The sequence below is a fragment of the Bombina bombina genome, chromosome 11, assembly GCF_027579735.1.
Source record: "Bombina bombina isolate aBomBom1 chromosome 11, aBomBom1.pri, whole genome shotgun sequence".
NCBI lineage: Eukaryota > Metazoa > Chordata > Amphibia > Anura > Bombinatoridae > Bombina > Bombina bombina.
The window spans coordinates 42,770,757-42,792,902 of record NC_069509.1 but is presented as its reverse complement, the minus strand read 5'-3'; the positions used below and the strand labels follow the sequence as shown (position 1 = coordinate 42,792,902).

General features: G+C 39.9%; 1 protein-coding gene and 1 pseudogene across 1 annotated transcript in view; both read right to left on the bottom strand.

Moving 5' to 3' along the window:
* Window positions 1-22,146, bottom strand: part of LOC128641641 (uncharacterized) — a 505,331-nt gene that overhangs the window by 53,062 nt on the left and 430,123 nt on the right. Inside the window, 1 exon segment of the mRNA XM_053694177.1 lies at window positions 763-858. Within this exon segment, the coding sequence (XP_053550152.1) occupies window positions 763-858 (96 nt within the window).
* Window positions 9,480-9,586, bottom strand: LOC128642544 (uncharacterized; annotated as a pseudogene).

Here is a 22,146-nt window from a genome sequence, read left to right as displayed (position 1 = left end):
GTATAATGTATTAAGATAAGTGCAGCACTTTAGTTTACAAACCTAATACCATTTTTATTTTATTCATTTCATGAGGTTGATCCTATTGCAGTTAAAGACTTGTAACAATATGTAGCTACACAAATCCTCTTAGATGTTAACGGGACATGGAAGTCATTACTATGCTTACATTGCAAGGTGTGTTTAAGTGTGTGTTTTAACCATCTTTGGCGCAATTTCGGCACTCGCCCAGTGCATAAGTATGAGAGTTTACTGCTAATTATTCTCTCTGCAAAGCACAATGAGTAAATGAACCAATAAGCCTGTGTTACCACTGAGATTGGCTCAGCACATGTGCAAGTGGTGCCAAATGCTGCTACCGTCCTATTATGTCCCTTTAAAGTTCAGATTTATAGACATTTTATACATACAATATTAAATAACTTTCCAGTGTACTTCTGTTATCAAATTTGCTTCATTCTCTTGGTATCCTTTGTTGAAGGAGCGACAATGTAATACTGGTAATTAGCTGAACATATTGAGCAAATAAATGACAACAGGCATATCTGTAGCCACCAATCAGCAACTAGCTCACAGTTGTGCACTGCTGCTTCTGAACCTACTTAGGTATGCTTTTCAATAAATTGTACCAAGAGAACAAATCAAATTAAATAAAAGAAAAAATTGGAAAGTTATTTAGAATTATATGCTCTATCTTAGTCATGCAAGACATTTTTTGGGGTTTCATGTCCCTTTAACATAAATTGTACATAAGAAAACAACCTGTGTCTTGAAGATAAACATGTTCTTCATTATTGATTAAATATAGATTGTGTCCAGGACTTGTAAATTGATTTTCAGGTTGACTGAATGGTGTATCTGTAAAAAAATAAATATAAAAAAGAAAATCATAAATAATATAACTAAACAACAAACAAAATTAAATGGTTTATATTGAATAACATACACAGTTATCTTATGAGCTAATTCCAGTAGTTTCATTTTAGTAAATTAGTTTAATTTTGGGTATTATTAACCCTGGTTAATTTTCTGAGGGATAATTGTTACCAGCCACTTGTTCACTGTGGGTAATAATTTAGCGCTCCACTTGTATTCGCACCCATATTATTTATTATTACATTTTTACCATATTCATTAGTGATTTTTAACATTATCAATAAAATTTAAATTCACTATAGTATCCTACACTTACCATGCTAAACCAAGCTGTGGTTTCATTTTAACTTTTTATTACCATATCAAGTGCAACATATGTGTTCTTATTCCTCTCTGTGTGATTAGTAATCTAACTAAATTATGACTTAGCCCATATATTCAATTAGGTTGTTACTTAATTAACTACACTGACACTTTATGCTCAGATTACTAAGGCAAACATTTGGCTGTGTGAAGCTGGCCCCCCTACAATCGGCACAAATAAAAAATCCACTGTGTTTCGTTAGTGCTACGTTTGTGCTGTTTTGTGAAACAAAAAATTAAGATTTGTGCTGCTTTTATTTTTAAGATAATAGCAATTGTTTTTTGAGTTATTACAGATTAAATAAAGGTCACCAAAGGTCACCCAGCCCCTCTACAAAAGCCAAAACAGATGAAACCGGCTTGTTGGTTAGTGCTGCGTTTGTGCTGGTTTTTGATGTTTAAATATCTGTTCTCTCTCATTTCGTTTTTCGACTTATTAACAATTTAATAAAGGTCACCAAAGGTAACACAGCCCCCCAACAACAGCCAAAAGACATGAAACGGGCTGGTTGGTTAGTGCTACGTTTGTGCCGGTTTGTGCCGTTAACATTTTTATTTGTGCTGCTTTGGTTTTTTAGTTATAACAGTTTGTTTTGTTGTCAATGAAAATTATGTAACCCACCATCCAATTCACCACAGCTGTGTAAAGTTGGCACTCCATGTTTTAAAAATGTGAATAAAAATATACAATTCATTTGTGCTGTGTTTCTGCTGATTTGTGCTAAAAAATTAACATTAGTGCCAGTTTTGTTTTGCACATATTAAGCATTATATATGATCAAACCCCGCCCACTTTGCACTCCACATTATTAAGTTTTAAAAACAAACATAACATTCGTTTGTGCTGAGATTCTGTTGATTTGTGTTAAAAAAATTAACGTTTGTGCTGGTTTGTTTTTGGAAATATTGATGATTATATTTGATCAAACTCCGCCCACTTTGCACCCCACATTATACAATTTTAAAAACAAATATACCATTTGTATGTGCTGCCTTTGTGTTGATTTGTGCAGCAAAATCGAACATTTGTGTCAGTTTCGTTTTTGAAATATTGATTATATATGATTAAATTCTGCCCACTTTGCACCACACATTATTCAATTTTTAAAAACAAATATAATTTTTGTTTGTGTTGCTTTTGTGCAGATTTGTGTAGCAAAAAAGTATGGTTTGTGCCAGTTTGGTTTTGGAAATACTGAGAAGGGGAAAAAAAAAAGAAGGGTTAACTGCGCAAAGAAACCCTATTATGCCTGTGATAAACAAGAGGAAACTCTCAACCTCTAGCAAATATGTGAAAAAAATTATAGAATAATATGGAATCCAAAAAAGAGACCATAGAATTCAAAATAACACAAGCGCTATACAGCTAAAAATAGGACTAGTGATAATAAATATATACTATATATTAAATTATATACACATAACGCCAAACCATGTGTGCAAGTGATACCATCAAGCGTAAACCAAACAAACCAAAGAGTGTACAAAAAATAAATATTTAATATAAAATAATAAAAAAGAACATAGCAAATGCGTTGATCAGACGCATAGATACAGTGTAGTATACAAACAGAAACAATGTTACAATATAAAGAGCCGGATTGGAGTACAAAGTCTTGAAGAGATTCGATGAAGAGATTCGATGCAGCGGTCTTTAAATACGCCCAGATTAAGGAAGAAATTCAGACTTCACTTGGAACGAGACGAGAGACCGATAAAACGTCAAACAAGGCAACAGCATAAGGTTATCACTTATACTTACACCGGAGGTCGGTGATTCAATCCTGTGAGTTCCTCACACTGGCGTGATTCTCCAAACAGCGGGAAGCAGCAAAAACAACCAGAATGCTTTTTTCTTCAAACACCTTTGCATACAGGTAACTGTGAAGCTGCACCTACGGAATCCGAAGAGGAACAAAAAACAAAGCAGAGCTGCTTTGTTTTTTGTTCCTCTTCGGCTTCCGTAGGTGCAGCTTCACAGTTACCTGTATGCAAAGGTGTTTGAAGTCTGAATTTCTTCCTTAATCTGGGCGTATGTAAAGACCGCCACATCGAATCTCTTCAAGACTTTGTACTCCAATCCGGCTCTTTATATTGTAAGTTACTTAACATTGTTTCTGTTTGTATACTACACTGTATCTATGCGTCTGATCAACGCATTTGCTATGTTCTTTTTTATTATTTTATATTAAATATTTATTTTTTGTACACTCTTTGGTTTACGCTTGATGGTATCACTTGCACACATAGTTTGGCATTATGTGTATATAATTTAATAGCGCTGTATAGCGCTTGTGTTATTTTGAATTCTATGGTCTCTTTTTTGGATTCCATATTATTCTATATTTTTTTGGAAATACTAAGCATTATATTTGCTCAAACTCCGCCCACTTTGCACCACACATTATTACATTTAAAAAAAAAAAAACATAAAATGTGTTTGTGCAGAGTTTCTGCTGATTTGTGCGGGTTTGGTTTTGAAAATATTGAGCATTATATTTGATCAAACCCTGCCCAGATTTGTGCTGCTTTTATTTTTAAGATAATTACAATTTAGTTTTTCTGGTTGGTTAGTTCTGTGTTTGTGCCGGTTTGTGCAGTTAAAATTTTTATTTGTGCTGCTTTGTTTTTTTAGTTATAACAGTTTTGTTTTTTTGTCAACTAAAATTATGTAACTCGCCATCCTATTCGCCTCAGCTGTGTAAAGATGGCACTCCAGGGGCAAGATTACATATGCGGCGTCGGGCGCAAAACCCAGCGTCGACAATTTTTAGTCGGATCTAGTGATCACATATACGGCACTGCCTACAAATTACGTGCATATATTTCACATGTTGCCCACAGTTTTTACTCCTATAAACTAACATAGAACCGGTGTTGCGAGTCTGTATCACATATTCAGCACAAGGACTTACGCAGCGAGAATGGAGACATTTTACTCCATTTTAACCTCGCCACAGATAGGCAGGTGCAGCAAGCCTTGCGCTGAGTATTAAAGTACCGTAACTCCCTAGAAGCCTTAACAAACACCTAACGCATGCGCAATATCCACCCCTAATACGCCACCCCCCACAACAATAACTAATATCTGTATTAACACCTAAACTGCCAACCCCCCACTTCGCAAAGTACCTAATTAACCTATTAACACCTAAAGCTATTAACACCTATTAACACCTAAAGCGCAAACCCCCCACATAAAAAAAAAATACTTTAAAAACCATAACATTACTGAAACATTACTGAAAAAAAACTTAACCTTACTCAAAATATAAAAAAATAAAAAATAAATAACTAAAATTACAAAAAATAAAAAAGCTAAGATTACAAAAAATATCAAACTAAATTATCCAAAATAAAAAAAAATATTCCTATTCTAATACCCCCTTAAAAACAAAAAACATCCCAAAATAAAAACACCACGTAATCTAAGAATAAAATTGCCTTTTGTATGGCAATTGCCCTAAAGCGATCAGCTCTTTTTTTTAAAAAAACAAAAAAACAAACAAATCCCCCCTAACAATGCAACCCCTCACCCACCCACAAATAAAAATTTTTTTTTAAAAAAAAACCTTATCTACCCACTAAACCCCAAATAAGTGCTCACCACCCCTGAAGTCCGGACATCCATCTTCTTCTAGGCGAAGCAAAGTCTTCATCCAGGTGGCGAAGGTCTTCTTCCAGCGCGGGACCATCTTCATACCGGTGGTGCGGAGCGTAGGCAGATCGGCAGCGGCTCAGACATCCGACTCGGAGGATTCTCTTCATGCGATCGTCCACTACACTGAAGATTAAATGGGAGGAACCCCTTTTACATTGGGGTACCTTGCATTCCTATTGGCTGAAAATTTCAAATCACCCCATAGGATGAGAGCTGCTTAAATATAGGATAGGAATGCAAGGTACCCCAATAAAAAAAAAACGGACATTTGTGTCAGTTTGGTTTTGGAAATATTTATTATTATATTTGATCAGACACCGCCTACTTTGCACCCCACATTATAACATTTTAAAAACAAATATAACATTTGCTTGTGCTGTGTTTGTACGTTAGTGCCGCATTTGTGCTGTTTAAATCTCAGTTATGTCTTTTTTTTCAAGTTATTAAAGGGACAGTATACACAAATTTTCATTTAACTGCACTACTATAAATAATAATATGCACAGATACTAATATAAAAATCCAGTATAAAACCTTTTAAAATCTTACTTAGAAGCTCTCAGTTTAGCACTGATAAAAAGGTTAGGCTGAGAAACCTGCTGAAATGGTCTAGAAAGCAAAAAGAGCAGACAACCCCCCCCCCCCACACACACACACACACACACACACCTGCATATTAACAGATCCTCAAAACTCAAAAAACAATTGCTATTATCTTAAAAATAAAAGCAGCACAAATCTTATTTTTTTGCGGCACAAAACAGCACAAACGTAGCACTAACGAAAAACAGTGGATTTTTAATTTGTGCCCATTGTAGGGGGGCCAGCTTCACACAGCCCAAATATTTTGGTGGTTTCTACATTAAAGGGACAGTTAAAGGGACATAGAACCCACATTTTTTCTTTCCTAATTTAGAAAGAGCATGCAATTTTAAACAACTTTCTAATTTACTTCTAGTATCTAATTTACTGCATTCACGTGATATCCTTTGCTGAAAAGCATATCTAGATAGGCTCAGTAGCTGCTGATTGGTGGCTGCACATAGATGTCTTGTGTGATTGGCTCACCCATGTGCATTGTTATTTCTTCAATTAAGGATATCTAAAGAATGAAGCAAATTAGATAATAGAAGTAAAATTGAAAGTTGTTTAAAATTGTATTCTCTATCTGAAGCATGAAAGACAAATTTTGGGTTTGGTGTCCCTTTAACCCCAAAAAAATCTCTCTTTTAAATTGTTCCAAATTATTCCTTTTATCTGCTGGCATGTTTTAAATCGTTTACAAGTAGCTCCTTTACCTCTATTTTGGCATTTGAAATAGCTGATTTAGCCTGTGGTATCCAAACCTTTACTGAAAGTTTCTATACTCGAGTATATTCTATTGAACAGCCTAAGTAAACGCAGCCAGCAGAAGAGATTACACTCTCAGTGGGGTGCAGGATAGTTAAGTAATAAAATGATCAGTTTCCATTGTTCTCTCTAAGTACATAAAAGTGATAACATAATGACATCTGATTACCTGAAGCTCAACCCATTACAATAGGCTGTGGTTTAAAAGCACAAAACCAGCTACTTCATATACACAAATAAACCTGAACATACAATTTCTCATAAATGTTATACTCTGCAGCAGGTATAAAAAGTAATTGAAAATACATTAATATAAAACCAATTATACAGTGTACTCTCCCTTTAAGGGTAACGGGTTATGGTATATATTCACTGTGTAATATACAGTTCTAGTTGGCCTGAGGAAAGAGATTACGGGCGAGATTACATAGGCAGCGCAGGCTTCAGCGCAACTACTGAAACACACGTCGCCTGTACATTCACCTTGCACATTGGGGAATCACATATATACGGCGCTTGCAGTTTATAACCTGCTGTAAGTCGAATAAACTGGCAATGTACAGAAATGTGCGTAAATACACATATCTGGAGTCGCAAGTGACTTACGGGCAGTTTAGAAACTGCCGGCGGCCAAGAAAACAAAATGTATGCTTACCTAGATAAATTTATTTCTTTCCGGGCATGGAGAATCCACAACGTAATTCCAATTACTAGTGGGATATTCAACTCCTAGCCAGCAGGAGGAGGCAAACAGCACCCCAGCAAAGCTGTTAAGTGTAACTTCCCTTACCCATAATTCCCAGTCATTCAGCCGAAGGAAAATGGAAAAAGAAGAAACAGAAGGGTATAGAGGTGCCTGAGGTTCACTTAAAAAAATCTGCCGAATTATAATTTAAAAAGAGGGTGGGGTTGTGGACTCTCCATGCCCAGAAAGAAAGAAATTTATCAGGTAAGCATACATTTTGTTTTCTTTCCTATGGCATGGGGAGTCCACAACGTCATTCCAATTACTAGTGGAAACCAATACTCAAGCTAGAGGACACAGAATGAAAAGGGAGGGAGAGCAAGGTAGGAGGACTTAAACAGAAGGCACCACCACTTGAAGAACCCTTCTCCCAAAAGCGGCCTCAGCCGAGGCAAAAGCATAACATTTGTAGAATTTGGAAAGAGTATGCAAAGAGGACCATGTTGCCGCCTTGCAAATCTCCACAGAAGCTTCATCTTTGAAAGCCCAGGAAGAGGAGACAGCCCTAATGGAATGAGCCAAAATTCTCTCAGGAGGCTGCTGTCCCTCTTTTTTTATAAGCTAAATGGAAAACACTTCTTAACCAAAGGGAAGTAGAAGTGACCGTCTGACCGTTACACTTGCCAGAGAAAACCACAAATAGTGCAGAAGATTTCCGAAAATCTTTAGTTGCTTGGGGGAAATTTTTTTTAGAGCATGCACAACATCCAGGTTATGCAACAGTCATTCTTTCTGTGAAGAAGGAAAAGGACAAAAAGAAGGAACAACAATTTCCTGATTAATGATTCGATCCGACACAACCTTAGGGAGAAAACCCAACTGAGAACGAAGGACCGCCTTATCTGCATGAAAAATAAGGAACGGGGAATCACACTGTAGAGCCGAAAGCTCAGACACTCTGCAAGCAGAAGAAATAGCAAGAGGAAACAAAACCTTCCAAGATAACAATTTAATATCAACAGAATGCTTCGGCTCAAACAGAGCCTGCTGCAAAACGTTAAGGACAAGGTTAAGACTCCAAGGAGGAGCAACAGTATTAAACACAGGCCTGATTCTGACCAGGGCCTGAACAAAAAGTTGAACATCTGGCAATCAGCCAGACGTTTGTGCAAAAGAATAGACAGCGCAGATATCTGACCCTTCAGAGTACTGACTGACAACCCTTTCTCCAGACCATCCTGAAGTAAGGATAAAATACGGGGAATCCTCACCCGGCTCCTGGAGAAACCCTTAGATTAGCACCAATAAAGGTATTTACGCCATAAATCCTGCGAGTAACAGGTTTATGAGCCTGAAGCATGGTATCAATGACTCAGAAAAAACACATCTAGACAAACCTAGGCGTTCAATTTCTAAGCAGTTAGCTTCAGAGAATCCTGATCTAGATGGAGGAAAGGACCCTGAAGTAGAATGTCATTCCTCAGAGGAAACCTCCAAGGTGGAAGAGATGACATCCTCACCAGATCCGCAAACCAGATCCTGCAAGGTCCAGGCAGGAGCTATTAGAATCACAGATGCCCTCTCTTGTTAGATATGAGCAAGCACTCGAGGAAGAGGAACAGGTACCCAGTCAGAAGATCCAAGGCACCACCAAAGCATCTATCAAAACGGCTTGTGGATCACTTGATCTAGAACTGTACTTTGGAAGACTGGTGTTTAGACAAGATGTCATCAGATCCATCTCCAGAACCCCCCAGCCGAGAGTTATTATCGTGAAAAATCCTCTAGGTTGAGAGCCCACTCCCTGGGATGAAATCACCCCTGGGATGTTGAAGGCAAAGGAAAAAAAATTGTGAGACTCCACCTACTTAAGAATGTGAGTCACTGCCTATATAGCTAAGGAACTCCGAGATCCTCCCTGGTGCATAATGTGTTCCACTGAGGAGATAAAGTCCAATTGAAATCTGATAAACCGGACTAAAGCTAGTTGAGGCCAGGCTATTGCGGCATTGAAAATTGCTCTTAACTCTAAGTGTTAATGGGAAGAGAGGACTCCTCTCGAGTCCAAAGACTCTGAGCTTAAAAGAACCCCAAACTGCTCCCTTGCCTGAAAGGCTGACGTCCATGGTTACAATCACCCAGGATGGTCTCAGGAAGCATGTACCCTGAGACAGAAGACCCTTCGAAATCCATCAAGTAAGAGAATCACTTGGTAGTGAATACAGAGATATCCTCTGCGATAGATCCAAGTAGTCTCTGGTCCACAGTCTGAGCATGTATAACTGTAAGGGTCTCAGATGGAACCGAGTCCAAGGAAAAATGTCCATGGAAGCAACCAAATACTTCCATAAACCAAACCACTGATGGACGAATAAAGGATTGAAGAAAAAAAACAAACCAGACAATTGGAATTTTTTGACATCCATCAGAAAAATCTTCATAGGAGGAAAATCTATATTCAACACAAAAAAAGCATAGCATGGATGCCACTGGAGTTTCCCTTGCTAGGCCTTACCTGGGAATGAACCCAGGACTCCATATTTCAGTGCTACAGTATAGAACCTTTAAAAATTGGCAAAAACTCATGGTTGCTCCTCTTTACGGAAATCTTTAGAAAACAATTTATATGGTCTGAAGAGAGACCAGAGAATATTAAGACTAAGTATGGCCAAAGGGACAAATCCTTTGAGAAAAAAACAACCCAAAGTTTGAACAAAATTTCCAGGTCCCACTGGAGATAGGGATTGAAGAGGGTCTACTGGAAAGTCAGAAAAATTATCCAGATAAAGAAACCTATCTATAAGAGATAAATAGCATCTCTTCAGAAAGGATAACAAACCCGCCATAGAAGTGGGATCTGAATCCATGCCTCCATTTGAAGACCAGAACACCCAATAACTGAGAAGATATAGATCTTGAGTCTGGCGCCTTAGACCACTCAGCCATCCTGACAGCTGACATGGGTTTGCAAAAACAATCAGAGAATCTGAAAAACATTTTCAAGACAGAGAACTCGTCAAAATATTGCAATTACTCACTGGTAATAGTAATGAGCTACAGAGTTCAAGAAGAATCCTTAAGCATACCGCACCTGGAGTTTCCAGAAGGTCCCCATTCAGGAACTGACCATCCTTACTAAGATAATATGCATAGGGCATAGAAAGGCAACCAAAATCGCAGGCCCTAGCTGAAAAAATCTCAATAGGGAATATAATAAAACCTATTAATGTCCTAAAACCAAAAAAAAATTAGTGTGCCAAGATCAATAATAAATAGATATATGATAGGAATGGAAAATCATGATGTCACAGACATAAGACCATAATATAGCCCCTATACATAAAATAGGGAAACAAAAATATATATATTAATGTCTTAAGAACATTAAGTGAATAGTATGTTTTACACCCTGAAGAATACCCAGTGACATACATAAGGACAAGTTATCTCAGCATGAGAAACTATAGCGTGATTCATGTACAAAAATATGAAAATAATCCTTAGGTATTAGGTAAGGAATATATATATATATATATATATCAATCAATATCAATATTACATAAATACATAGAAAAAATATGACTATGTGAGAGGTCACAAATCATCTCAATATAAGAGATCACATTCATGGGCCCACATAAAAAGGGGGGTACATAACAATACCAACAGTCCTAAGATCCTTGTATTATATAAGATCCATAGGACCATAAAAGGAGCCCTCAAAATATCCAGACATCACCACATTTCATTAAAGGAAAAAAGAACAATACCCAGTGTGATGAGAGCAGGAAGTGATGTCACTAGATTGGGGGCAGGGCTTAGGTCCGGTTGTCTGTGTCGCAGTTAGTTAGTGAAATCAACCAGACCAGATGTATGTTTCCATGCTCTTTAATAAAATAGAGTTGTACCATCATTGCTGTGTCCTGCATATGTCCTGCATCTCATGACATGGTGTCAGAAGTTCTTACCTGCGCTTCTGTTCCTGATCAATGACAATGTCAAAGTTTACCCCACCTGAGCCTTTTGACTTCTCTCAGCCTGCAGCTTGGCCCACATGGCGTCAGCGGTTTCAGCGCTTCAGGATTGCTTCCAAACTGAACAAGGAGAGTGGTGAAGTACAAGTTAATTCTCTTTTATACTCTATGGGGAAAGATGTGGAGCCAGTGTTCAATGCTTTTACTTTCCAAGAAGGGGAAGAATTTTACTTTGAAATAGTTATGGATAAACTCAGTGCCCACTTTGTGCCCAAAAGAAATGTGATTCATGAGAGAGCTTGTTTTCACAAACGTGATCAGCGTGTTGGAGAATCTGTGGAGTCATTTGTGCGCAGCCTGTATGAACTAGCTGAATTCTGTGAGTTTGGTGTTGCTAAAGAAGAGCAAATCAGAGACAGAATAGTTATTGGAATTGCAGATGCTGAAGTCTCACTTAAGCTGCAGTTAGAGCCTGATTTAACATTAGATGGGGCTATTAGGATGGCCCGCCAGAGTGAACTGGTGAAAAAGCAAAGTGCTGATCTGAGGTCTGAGAGTATTGTGGATGAAGTGCAGCAGTTCAGGAAAGCTGCTAGTGAAAGGCACAGTGTGACCGGTAGATCTAAGATAACAGATAGACCTAGAATTGGATGGGCACAGCATGCCCGATGCACACGGTGCAACAGTGCCCATGATCAGAGTGTTATATGCCCGGCCAAAGATAAAAGATGCAGAAAATGTAACAGAATGGGCCATTTTGAAGTGGTGTGTAAAACTGAATACATTAAGGAGATGCAGGTGGATAGTGACCAGGAGGGTCAGGAAGTGTCCTTTGTGGGGTCTGTTGTTGAACGGCCAGGTTCAGAGGAAGATTGGAAGGCTACTTTTACTGTAATGAGAGCCAAAGTTGCCTTTAAGATTGACACAGGAGCAGATATCACTTTAATGTCTCTCGCTGCATTTATGGAACTGCCTCGACAGACCGAGCTGGTAAAGGTTTCTACAAAAGTCCATAGTCCTGGTGGCCGCATTGATTGTGCAGGGAAATTTCTTGCCAGCTGCGAGTACAAGCAAAGGAAATACACCATGTGGGTGCATGTGATTCGAGGTCAGTGTGTTAACAATTTATTGAGCAGAAAAGCAGCCTGTGGTTTGGGCCTAGTAGCCAGAATGAATGAGATCTCTGAAGACATATTTGGCGAATTGGGCCTACTGAATTGTAAGCCAGTCCGTATATCACTTAAAGGTGAAGCAGTCCCATACAGCATTTCTACTCCCCGTAGAATTCCATTCCCGCTCATGCCTCAAGTGGAGAAGGAGCTTATGCGCATGAAGAATATGGGGGTTATTGAAGAGGTTGTTGAAGCAACTGACTGGTGTGCCCCCATTGTACCTGTTGCAAAGAAAAACGGGAAGGTGCGCATCTGTGTAGACCTGAAAAGGTTGAATGAGGCAGTGAAGAGAGAGAGATTTGTGCTGCCGACATTGAAAGACATAGCTCCGAAATTGGCTGGGGCAAAGTTCTTCTCTACATTGGACGCTTCTAGCGGCTTCTGGCAGACCCCTCTAGATCCAAAGTGCCACAAACTGACTACCATTATTACAACGGTAGGTTGATTTTGCTTCTGCAGACTCCCCTTCGGGATATCCTCTGCTCCTGAAATCTTTCAAAGGGAAATGAGTTCTCTCCTAAGAGACCACATGGGCACGGCAGTTGTCATGGACGACATCTCAGTGTATGGGTCTACTGTGGAGGAACATGATAAGCAATTAAGCTGTGTGCTGCAGGCTATCAGAGAGTCTGGGCTGAAGCTAAATAAAGAAAAATGCCATTTTAGAAAAGCTGAATTATGTTACTTTGGGCATTTCATCAATGGGGTTGTCATCAAACCAGACCCCGAGAAAATTTGTGCTATTGAACAGATGAAAAGTTCTTCTGATGTACATGAGCTGAGACAAATATTGGGCCTTGTAAATTATGTGAGCAAGTTCCTTCCAGATTTATCTACAGTTCTACAACCTATCACAGAGTTGCTAAAGAAAGATGTTGCCTGGGTCTGGGGACCTTCACAGGAAAAATCTTTTATGCAGGCCAAGTCCCTGCTGGGGTCTGCCCCAGTGCTGGGGTTCTACGACCCTTCCAAAAAGACTGTGGTTAGTGCTGATGCGAGCAGTTATGGGTTAGGGGCCACTCTCCTGCAGCTGAATGAAAATAAACTACAGCCCATTGCTTACGCTGATGGCTGCTGAGCCAAAATATGCTCAAATTGAGAAAGAGTGCCTGGCTGCAGTTTGGGCCTGGGAGCGCTTTCAGCGTTACCTAGTGGGTTTAGAGAAATTTAATCTGGAGACTGACCATAAACCGCTAGTTCCTCTAATCAACTCCTACGATATCAACAAATCACCCTTAAGATGCCAGAGACTTCTAATGAGACTGTTCAGGTTCAATGTTCAGGCAGTGCATGTGCCGGGGAAACAACTGGTTGTGGCAGATACACTATCCAGGCTCCCGCTGGCTGCTGCTGAAGAGTCTTCAACCGAATCCAATGTGAAAGTTTATGTTGATTCAGTTCTGGCCTCAAAGTCCATTTCTTCAAGGAAACTGGAAGAAATAAAGAAAGAGACATATTTGGACACAGACCTGCAAGAGGTTATAAAGTACAGAAAAGAAGGTTGGCCCGAAAGCGGGCAGCCTGGATGTCTTTAAGTTCTTACCAGTCCGAGAGGTCGCAGCTCACGGAGCTGGAGGGGTTGGTGCTGTTCCAAGACTGCATCGGTATTCCTGTCAGTATGAGGAAGGAGATATTAAACAGGATTCACGATGGCCACTTAGACATTACAAAGTGCAGAGAAAGGGCAGCTACGGCTGTGTGGTGGCCTGGGATCAGCTCCGACATTTCAAATCACGTGTCTAAATGTGCCTTTTGCTGGGAACGCCGGCCTACTCAGAGAAGGGAGCCCTTGATTTCTACTCTGCTGCCTGCAGGCCCATGGCAGAAAATAGCTGCTGATTTGTGTGGACTGCACGGAAAAAAGTTCCTAGTTGTGATCGACTGCTATTCCAGGTATTTGGAAATTGCACCTTTGAATGATATCACAAGTCAAGCCGTTATCATTCGTCTTAAGAGCTTGTTCACCCGTTGGGGCATTCCAATGGAGCTGGTGAGTGATAACGGCATGCAGTTCGCTTCTACAGAGTTCAGTGCTTTGAGCAGGGAATATGATTTTATACATTCCACGTCAAGTCCACATTACCCGCAGGCCAACGGAATGGCTGAAAGGGCAGTTCAAACAACAAAGTTCATTTTAAAGCAATCTGAACCGTACCTGGCACTCTTGTCCTATAGGGCGACGCCCATTCAAGCCACAGGGTTTAGCCCGGCACAGCTGATGCTAGGACGCCAGATTTGCACCACCTTACCCTCAGTGGGTGTCTTCAAGCTGACTGGCTCTATTCCTTGGGACGAAGTCCTTAGGAGGGATGAAGAGGCAAAAAAGGGCTATCATTTCATCTATGACAGGAGACATTCTGTGAGGCCCTTGTCAGAATTAAACTGGATGAGGAGAAGAAATGGAAGACACCTGCTACGGTAATTGGACGCTCTCCAGAACCAAGGTCTTATGTAGTCCTTACTGATGGAGGGACGGTTACACAACGTAACCGAAAACATCTTCAGCCTGTACCTGAGAGTTTGGAACTGGATGCATCAGTACCACCGCTGGTGGGATCCCCTGTGTTAAAAGGGGTGCCTGCCCCTCAGCAAGATCACAGAGGGGATATGTCTTTTCCTCCAGCGGACTCTCATTCACCTTCTTCTGTATCAGAGGACAGTTCATGCAGAGTTACATCAAGCGTAAGAGTGGTGAAACTTCCGTCCCGATTTAGGGATTAACTTTAGTTAGAACAGTGACCGGAAGTATGGGCAGAATAATCCCATGGTCACTGTGGACTAGGGTAGTCTACCCCAATGTTCAAGTCAGGATTTAATTCATGTTATTTATATTTTCTGTAACCTATTTGTTATATACTATTCAAAATTGTTGTATACTCTGTTTGTATACCATGTTATTTGTTATATTCAAATGTATGCTTCGTCCTTTGAAAAGGTGGAAGAAGTTATGAGAGCAGGAAGTGATGTCACTAGATTGGGGGCGGGGCTTAGGTCCTGTTGTCTGTGTCACAGTTAGTTAGTGAAATCAACCAGACCAGATGTCTGCATCTCATGACACCCAGAACAGTCACCAGGTGTCAGAAAACTCCAGTCTATCCTCTATCAGAAACTGACCTAGAGGAAAATCAATGGTGAACCGCACCAAACATACATAAAGGGAATGTCCGTTTAAAGGGGGGAAAAACTCAAAACTCTAAATAAAAAAATCAGTCATACTGCTGAACTTTTAATAGAAGTGGCCATAAGATCACATGACTAACTCATGAGAAAAGGTCCCGGGGGACTCGTATACTGTCCGTGGCGGGAACACCGATGAATGAACCGCCACAGAGCTAGATAAAATGGCACCCACTCAAGCGCGATCTTATCTTAAACAGATGAGATGACGCATCGGCTTTAGAGTTAAAGAAGTATACACAACAGTACATAAGTTCCCGTTAACATCCCATAAAAAAAAGAACAAGGTACCGCTGCTTAATAATAGACTTTACATGAGGGATAAGAGGTCTGAAGACCTCCGTTCTATCCTAGACACCATTAAAGATTTTCCCTTCTATAGGGAAATAGGCGATGTAATCTGTGTACTAAAAAAACTGCCTTTATAACATTAGAAGAACCCGATATCTAGCGGGCCAAATAAATGTTATATTGATGGGAATGCGGTCATACGTGCAGGATTTACCTTGTCTCTAAAACACGGGTAACAAACTCTCCAGATAAATAAAGGAAAACCCTTACCAGCATACAGGAGGCACTGTAAAACTGCTCTGATCAGCCATATACCTGAGGCTCAGAATAGCTGTGCCCCTAAGCAGAGTGCTGTACAGCCATACAGTGTAACTGACACTGTTTTTAATTAGAATAAAAGGTGGCGCAGATCCCTTTCACTTGAGAAAAAAGGGCTTACTCTATGGTGAGCAGGAGTCTTAAAACATCTAACTGCTTATGGCCCCTAAAAATATCCTGTCCCAGGGAATAAAACTAGATTAGACCCTCAGAGAGAGAATAAGGAGCCAGAAAGCAGGACATTACACTGCTTCTGCTGCCCAAAAATATCCCAAATTTGAAGAGATACTTTATGTCTCTAATCTCCACTTAAAATACATGAGGAATTATAACCCCCAAGTGCTATGTCCTTCTCAACTAAAAGGGAAAAGGCACTTACCTGTGGAGTTCAGCGTCCAGGGAGGAAACAGCTTCTCAGGTATGAAAGTAGTCTATCTCTAACAGGGACCTGTAGAAAAAGAAAGAACAGAGTAACCAACCCTGGCTTTCTATGAAGGGGTAGCAATAATGTTAGAAATAAAGCAAAGGCAACCTCACCACTTTCTAACTGCTAATAGCCACCATTACTCTTACTAAATAGATTGAGTTGGACACAGCATAGCCCCATGCAGGGAAAAGTATCCATAAAAGGATTAAATATCTTCAGACACCATATTTGCACATCCTCCATTGACAAAGGCAAAGAGAATGACTGGGGATTATGGGTAAGGGAAGTTACACTTAACAGCTTTGCTGGGATGCTCTTTATCTCCTCCTGCTGGCCAGGAGTTGAATATCCCACTAGTAATTGGAATGTAGTCATAGACTTTTTTTTTTACATCGGCCCTAATAGTCTTAACACGCCTCCAAAAAATAAACCCAATACGTCAAAACCCCTATACCCGCCATCCCCCACATCACAACTAATAATAAAAGTATTAACCCCTAAACCACCATTCATCCACATCGCAATCTAACTAATATATGTATTAACCCCTAATCCACCAAACCCCCACAATGCAATAAACAATTACACTATTAATCCCTAAACCGCCAACCACCCACATCGCAATAAACCTAATTAATCTATTAACTTCTAAACCGCCATCCCCACAAAACACAAATAACTAGTGATGTCGCGAACATAAAATTTTCCGTCCGCGAACGGCGGACGTGAACTTCCGTGAATGTTCGTAAACGGGCGAACCGGGCGAACCGCCATATACTTCAATAGGCAGGTGAATTTTAAAACCCACAGGGACTCTTTCTGGCCACAATAGTGATGGAAAAGTTGTTTCAAGGGGACTAACACCTGGACTGTGGCATGCCGGAGGGGGATCCATGGCAAAACTCCCATGGAAAATTACATAGTTGATGCAGAGTCTGGTTTTAATCCATAAAGGGCATAAATCACCTAACATTCCTAAATTGTTTGGAATAACGTGCTTTAAAACATCAGGTATGATGTTGTATCGATCAGGTAGTGTAAGGGTTACGCCCGCTTCACAGTGACAGACCAAACTCCCCGTTTAACGCACCGCAAACAACCGCAAACAGTCCATTTGCACAAGGTTGGATACCAAGCTAGCCATGTCCCGTTCCTTGTCCTCACTAATGTCATTGAAGGTCTCTTCCTCCACCCAGCCACGTACAACACCAAGGGTCCCCGAAAGGTGACAACAAGCCCCCTGGGACACCTGCTGTGTTTGGTCTTCCACCTCCTCAAAGCCACCTTCCTCCTTTGACTCCTCTTCTTCAGACTCCTCTCTCTGCATTGCCTCTCTCTGCGTTATTATAAGGTGTGTTAAGTAGTACTATTCCTATCAGTTTAATCCCTGTTACGTCCCCTATCAGGGGACGTGTATATGGCATCGATTTTAGGAACCAGGAGATGGAAAAAAGATGCTTGGTCGGTCCTCCTACTTCAAATTTGGGGCACTGCGCGTGCAATCTAATGTGCCACCAGATAGGAGTGGTGTGTTAAGTAGTACTATTCTTATCAGTTTAATCCCTGTTATGTCCCCTATCAGGGGACGTGTATATGGCATCGATTTTAGGAATCGGGAGATGGAAAAAGATGCTTGGTCGGTCCTCCTACTTCAAATTTGGGGCACTGCGCGTGCAATCTAATGTGCCACCAGATAGGAGTGGTGTGTTAAGTAGTACTATTCTTATCAGTTTAATCCCTGTTACGTCCCCTATCAGGGGACGTGTATATGGCATCGATTTTAGGAACCGGGAGATGGAAAAAGATGCTTGGTCGGTCCTCCTACTTCAAATTTGGGGCGTATCCCTCAGGGTAAGTCTGTCCTTCACTTGGGATGATTCTATTAGGAGGAATATGGAGTATTTTTTTATTTTATGTAATTGGGGTTAATTTAGGGGGTGTTAGGTTAGGGGGCTTAGCGATTAAATTAGTTATTTGTGTTGTGGGGGTTGGTGGTTTAGGAGTTAATAGGTTAATTAGGTTTATTGCGTTGTGGGGGGGTGGATTAGGGGTTAATACATTTATTAAGTAGTTTGCGTTGTGAGGATGGCGGTTTAGGGGTTCATAGGTTAATTAGATATTTTGCGATGTGGGGGTTGGCAAATTAGGGGTTAAAAGATTTTATTTAGTTATTGCGGTTGCGGATGACGGTTGACAGGTAGATTGCGCATGGGTTAGGTGTTAGTTAGAACTTCCAGGAAATTACGGTACTTATATATTCAGCACAAGGCTTGCTGCGCCTGCCTATGAGTGGCGAGGTAAAAATGGAGTAAAATTTCTCCATTTTCTCTGCATAAGTCCTTGCACTGAATATACCGACTTGCGACGCGGTTCTATGTTAATTTATGGGAGTAAAATTAGCAGGAGACAACTAAAACATACATGCCACATTTATATGTGGAGCCGTATAAGTGATAGCAATACCAGACTAAAAACTGGCGTTGCCCTAATCTCGCCCTAAGAGCCTGATTCTCACATAGAGAGAAATTATCATCATCTTATTTTATTTTACTGAGCATATAAAGTAAATTCTCAATTTAAAGGGACACTAAAGTAAAAAATGTTAAGAGAGACACATATTTTCAATAAAACTTTAGTGAATTAAAGTATCCTACATCAATTAGTTTAAGGAGTAATTTACAGAAGCCCTTCTTCACAGAGAGTTCCTGATTCATGGAATAAACTTCCATTAGACTTCAAAAATGCCTGTGATAAGCATAAGGCTACCCAAGAAACTAAATTACAAGTGGATTACTAAAATATTACAGCTAATGTAAATCAATTGCTCTTTTCTTTCATAAGATGGTGATAGTCCATGAGTTATCGCATGTGGGTCCTACAGGAGAAGGCACCCCACATAACAGAGCTTGAATCCCCTGAAACTTAAAATGCTAATCAGCACGTCAATTGAAAGTGGTTTCTTTAACCAATCTGAGACCCATTATCCTCTTTAGAGTACCTACAAACAGGGCAAATGAGTGGACAGGAGTTCAGCCAGGCATATGTTCTCCCAGTGTGGGAGAACAAAAAAAATAAGTAAAAAGTATAGTAAACTGGGTACTGGCAGACAGCTGCCAGTACCTAAGATGGCGGCTAATAGGTAGAGGGGGGATGGTTAGAGAGCTGTTTGGGGGGATCAGGGAGGTTGGGGGGTAAGGGGGATCCTACACTGTAGAAAATATATTTAAAAAATATATTTAAAAAAAGATACTGGCAGACTTTCTGCTAGTTCTTAAAGGGACATTAAACCCAAAGTGTTTCTTTAATGATTCAGATAGAGAATACAATTTTCAACAACTTTCCAATTTACTTATATAATTAAATTTGCTTCCTTCTCTTGTTATCCTTTGCTGAAAGGTTTATCTAGGCAAGTTCAGGAGAAGCAGAGAACATAGGTTCTAGCTGTTGATTGGTAGCTGAATATATATATATATTGATTGTGTTTGGCTCACCCATTTGTTGAGTTAGAAACCAATAGGGCATTGCTGCTCCTTCAACAAATGATACTAAGAGAATGAAACAAATTAGATAATAGAAATAAATTAGAAAGTTGTTTAAAATTGTATTCTCTATCCGAATCATGAAAGAAACATTTTGGGTTTCATGTCCCTTTAAGATGTGGGTGACCTAGTGATGTCGCGAACTGTTCGCCGGAGAACAGTTCCCGGTGATCTTAGCTTGTTCGCGTTCGCCGCGGCGGTCCGCCCCCTATTCATCATCATTGAGTAAACTTTGACCCTGTATCTCACAGTCTACAGACACATTTGAGCCAATCAGCAGCAGACACTCCCTCCCAGACCCTCCCAGCTCCTGGGCAGCAGCCATTTTAGATTCATTACAATCCTGCATTCTTAGTGAGAGGAGGTTTAGTGCTGCTGCTGGTGTTTTTATAGGGAAATAGATAGCTAGGCTAGTGTATTCATTGTCCACTACAGTCCTGAAGGACTCATCTAATCTCTGCTGTAAGGACAGCACCCCAAAAAGCCCTTTTTAGGGCTAGAACTTCAGCCCAAAAAGCCCTTTTTAGGGCTAGAACTTCAGTCGTTTTTTGTTGTTGTTTTTTTGGGTAATTTTATTTGCATTTGCCTGCCTGTCAGCCTGTGTGTGAGGCTCACAGCATATACTGTGATTAATTCTTCTGTGCCACCACTGATATCTGGTTAACATTAGTGTAAATTTAAAAAAAAAAAACTTTTACATCATTTTGCTAGTGTAATCTAATTTCATTTTCCATCAGGCCTGTGTGTCAGGCCCACATCATATACTGTGATTAATAGCTCTGTTTTCCACCACTAATATCTGGTGTAACATTAGTGTACATTTTTAAAAAAAAAACATTTACGTCAGTCTGCTATTGTTATTTAATTTTAGTTGCCAGGCCAGCGTGCCACTAGTGCCAGCTTGTGTAAGGGCCTAAGGGAACATTAGTGTAAATTTAAAAAAAAAAAAACTTTTACATCAGTCTGCTATTGTTATTTAATTTTAGTTGCCAGGCCAGCGTGCCACTAGTGCCAGCCTGTGTAAGGGCCTAAGGGAACATTAGCGTAAATTAAAAAAAAAAAAACTTTTACATCAGTCTGCTATTGTTATTTAATTTTAGTTGCCAGGCCAGCCTGCCACTAGTGCCAGCCTGTGTAAGGGCCTAAGGGAACATTAGTGTAATTTAAAAAAAAAAAAACTTTTACATCAGTCTGCTATTGTTATTTAATTTTAGTTGCCAGGCCAGCGTGCCACTAGTGCCAGCCTGTGTAAGGGCCTAAGGGAACATTAGTGTAAATTTAAAAAAAAAAAACTTTTACATCAGTCTGCTATTGTTATTTAATTTTAGTTGCCAGGCCAGCGTGCCACTAGTGCCAGCCTGTGTAAGGGCCTAAGGGAACATTAGTGTAAATTTAAAAAAAAACAACTTTTACATCAGTCTGCTATTGTTATTTAATTTTAGTTGCCAGGCCAGCGTGCCACTAGTGCCAGCCTGTGTAAGGGCCTAAGGGAACATTAGTGTAAATTAAAAAAAAAACTTTTACATCATTTTGCTAGTGTAATCTAATTTAATTTTCCATCAGGCCTGTGTGTCAGGCCACAGCATATACTGTGCCTAATTGCTCTGTTTTCCACCACTTATATCTGGTTTAACATTAGTGTAAAAAAAATTTAAAAAAAACTTTTACATCAGTCTGCTATTGTTATTTAATTTTAGTTGCCAGGCCAGTGTGTCAGGCTCCCAGCATATACTGTGCCTACTTCCATCCTCAGTGCCATCACTCCTATTTGGTGTAACATTAGTTTAAATTTTGTAAAAAAAAACTTTTACATCAGTCTGCTAGTGTTATTTAATTGCAGTTGCCAGGCCAGCCTGCCACTAGTGCCAGCCTGTGTAAGGGCCTAAGGGAACATTAGTGTAAATTTAAAAAAAAAAGAAACTTTTACATCAGTCTGCTATTGTTATTTAATTTTAGTTGCCAGGCCAGCGTGCCACTAGTGCCAGCCTGTGTAAGGGCCTAAGGGAACATTAGTGTAAATTAAAAAAAAAAAAACTTTTACATCAGTCTGCTATTGTTATTTAATTTTAGTTGCCAGGCCAGCGTGCCACTAGTGCCAGCCTGTGTAAGGGCCTAAGGGAACATTAGTGTAATTTAAAAAAAAAAAACTTTTACATCAGTCTGCTATTGTTATTTAATTTTAGTTGCCAGGCCAGCGTGCCACTAGTGCCAGCCTGTGTAAGGGCCTAAGGGAACATTAGTGTAAATTTAAAAAAAAACAACTTTTACATCAGTCTGCTATTGTTATTTAATTTTAGTTGCCAGGCCAGCGTG